Raw genomic sequence first — 2,901 nt, 5'->3', positions numbered from 1 at the left:
GCAGCAGGCATGAGGTTGTGGGCAAACCAAAAGAGGGGCTCGGCCTTATTTCCATAAGGTGTTTAGCTCATTCTGCAAACTTTTGGGAGGATTTCAGTGCAACGTTCTCACCGCTAACCATAGGCGACAAACCATCGCAAGCCGCTTTTAAGGAACTACAAAGTCATTGTACATGGCAGAGTTTCCTCTTCCTCCTCCTCCTGTTCCCCCTCCCTCTACCTCTCCCCCTCCTCTTCTTCTTCCTCTTCTTCTCGTTCTCCTCCTTCTTCCTCCTTCTCCTCCTCCTCTTCTTTCTCCTCTTCCTCGTTCTCCTCCTCCTCCTCTTCGTGTTCCTCTTCCTCCTTATTCTCCTCCTCCTCCTCTTCTTCTTCCTCTTCTTCTCATTCTCCTCTTCCACCACTTCTTCTTGTTCCTCCTCCTCGTTCTCCTCCTTCTCCTATTATTCTTCCTCCTTCTCCTCCTCCTCCTCCTCCTCTTCTTTTTCTTTCTCCTCATTCTCTTCCTTGTTCTTCTCTTTCTCTTCCTTGTTCTCCTCGTTCTCCTCCTCCCCTTCTTCTTTTTCCTCCTCCTTGTTCTCCTTCTCCTCTTTGTGTTCCTCCTCCTCCTCCTCCTCCTCCTCCTCCTCTTCTTCCTCTTCTTCTTGTTCTCCTCCTCCTCCACCACCTCTTCTTCTTCTGCTCCTCCTCCTCGTTCTCCTATTCTTCTTCTTCCTCATTCTCCTCCTCCTCTTCTTTTTTCTTTCTCTTCGTTCTCTTCCTTGTTCTCCTCCTCTTTCTCTTCCTCCTCCCCCTTCCTTCTCCCCTCCTCCTCCCCCTCCTCCCCTCCTCCTCCTCCTCCTCCTCCCCTTCCTTCTCCCCTCCTCCTCCCCATCCTCCCCTCCTCCTTCTCCTTCTCCTCCTCCTCCTCCTCCTCCTCCTCCTTCTTGTCCCTCTCCCCCTCCCTCTCCGTCCCCTATGTGGATCTCATCTGTGTGGAATGCATAATTTTATGCTCATGCTGTGTGTTGGTTTAATGTCTCCTTTCCCCTGTACTGAAACTCTTCGCTGCCATCTCCCTGGAGGTTTGCAGTCTGCTATCTCTTTCTTCAAACTTTCATCATTCACAACACCATCTCCCCCAAAGAATTTCCAGTATCTCATTTTTACCTTCCCCAAAGAAATATCATAACTGCAAACCTTGTTACTACTGTGGCCACAACACACACAAATAGTTACCAACAGGTGTTGGGAAGGACTGATGCCAGGAAGGCCCAGCTTGAAATCTTTCATTTTGGTCACCTTTATTACATTTCTACTGACACAATACAGGCGGGCCTTGAGTTACAACAGTTCATTTAATGACCGTTCGAAGTTACAACGGCCCTGAAAAAAGGGACTTATGACCGTTTTTCACACTTACAACCATTGCAGCATTCCCGTGATCAAAACTGAGACGCTTGACAACTGACTCACATTTGTGACTCTTTGCAGAGTCCCGGGGTCACGTGATCCCCTTTGGCAACCTTCCGACAAGCAAAGTCAGTGGGGGAAGCCAGATTCACTTAACAACCATGTTTCCTAACATAACCCCTGCAGTGCTTCACTTAACAACTGTGGCAAATAAAGGTCGTAAAACGGGACAAAATCCACCAAACAAATGTTTTGCTTAGCAACAGAAACTTTGGGGCTCAATTGGGGTCGTAAGTAGAGGACTACCTCTACATAGTGTCAACGCTCCTAACTCGGATGTTTTTGCATTGACAACAGATGGAGATGCAACCATTTTCTTCTTTTGCTTTTGCTTTTAGAGTTAGAGTTAGATGATACTGGGGGGAGGAATGTGCATGAGAGTCTAGCTAGACATAACAACACTGAACCTAGTGTGAGAACCAAGGTTATTGAAATAAGAGATGATAAAGAATTGGCAGGGCTGGAGAGCTGGAGGGGAAGCCCACATTTCAAACTAATTGGGGAATGTGATTTATGACTGTCAACTGGAGGAGGGAATTGTGCTTTGATACCATGTGCTCAGGGGAGGGGAATTCAGATTTTGGCTTTGCTTATGTACGTGCCGATGCTATGCTACTCAAATAAGGATTCTTTAAGGTTAACAATGCCTCGAAGTTCTTTGAAGAGTTTAATCTGTCGGAACCATGACACATATATGTAAACAAACAAACATGCCACTCCAGCCCTCTAGAAATGATCTTAAACTCACCAAGATTGGGAAAAGATTTCACCTCTTGGGTCCTCGTTTGGCTCAACATATGGATTTCTTTGCTGCCCGGTGGGAGGGTTCTCCCCAGAGAATAATGGGGGTGTGTCGGAGAACTCGGACTTCGGCACCACGAATTCTGAGGAGGACGCAGAATGGGGGGCATCCTTTTCTCTCTATAAAAAGAAAAACCCAGGTGTCCAGTGATTGAAATCTCACTCCCTCGGTTCAACTGATAAGGTAACCCGTTAGAATTTTATCTCTGCATTGATAAACTATAGCAGCAATGTGTCTGAGATGGTATAAGTTCTTCTGCTTGAGCGGGGGGGGGGGGGGCTGGAGTAGAAGACCTGCCAAGGTCCTTTCCAGCTCTATTCTATTCTAAAACATATAGAAGACTGAATGTGGAAAGAGAGTGAATTCCGAAGTTATTTTGCCTTTTAGGTGGCGTTCGAAGAAATCATAATACAACTCTGACTTACAATCATTTATTTAGTGACTGTTCGAAGTTTACAACGGCACTGAAAAATGTGACTTGTGACCGTTTTTCACACTTGCAGCATCCCCCATGGTCAAATGATCAAAATTCAGATGCTTAGCAACTGACTCATATTTACGACGGTTGCAGTGAGGTGGTGAGGCCCCTCCTTAAGAAGCCTTCCCTGGACCCAGATGTATTAGCTAACTATCGTCCGGTCTCCAACCTTC

The 2,901-nt window shown here is 46.5% G+C and overlaps 1 protein-coding gene across 1 annotated transcript in view; it reads right to left on the bottom strand.

The window, feature by feature from the left end:
* Positions 1-2,901, bottom strand: part of LMNTD1 (lamin tail domain containing 1) — a 19,945-nt gene that overhangs the window by 6,838 nt on the left and 10,206 nt on the right. Inside the window, exon 6 of the mRNA XM_015826412.1 lies at positions 2,197-2,369. Coding sequence (XP_015681898.1) covers positions 2,197-2,369 — 173 coding nt within the window. The remainder of the gene's footprint in view (positions 1-2,196; positions 2,370-2,901) is intronic.

This window comes from Protobothrops mucrosquamatus, unplaced genomic scaffold, assembly GCF_001527695.2.
Source record: "Protobothrops mucrosquamatus isolate PMUCROS unplaced genomic scaffold, P.Mucros_1.0 scaffold3116, whole genome shotgun sequence".
In the NCBI taxonomy this organism is placed as follows: Eukaryota; Metazoa; Chordata; class Lepidosauria; order Squamata; family Viperidae; genus Protobothrops; species Protobothrops mucrosquamatus.
The sequence above is the reverse complement of the archived record's forward strand: the minus strand, read 5'-3'. Positions and strand labels throughout refer to the sequence as shown.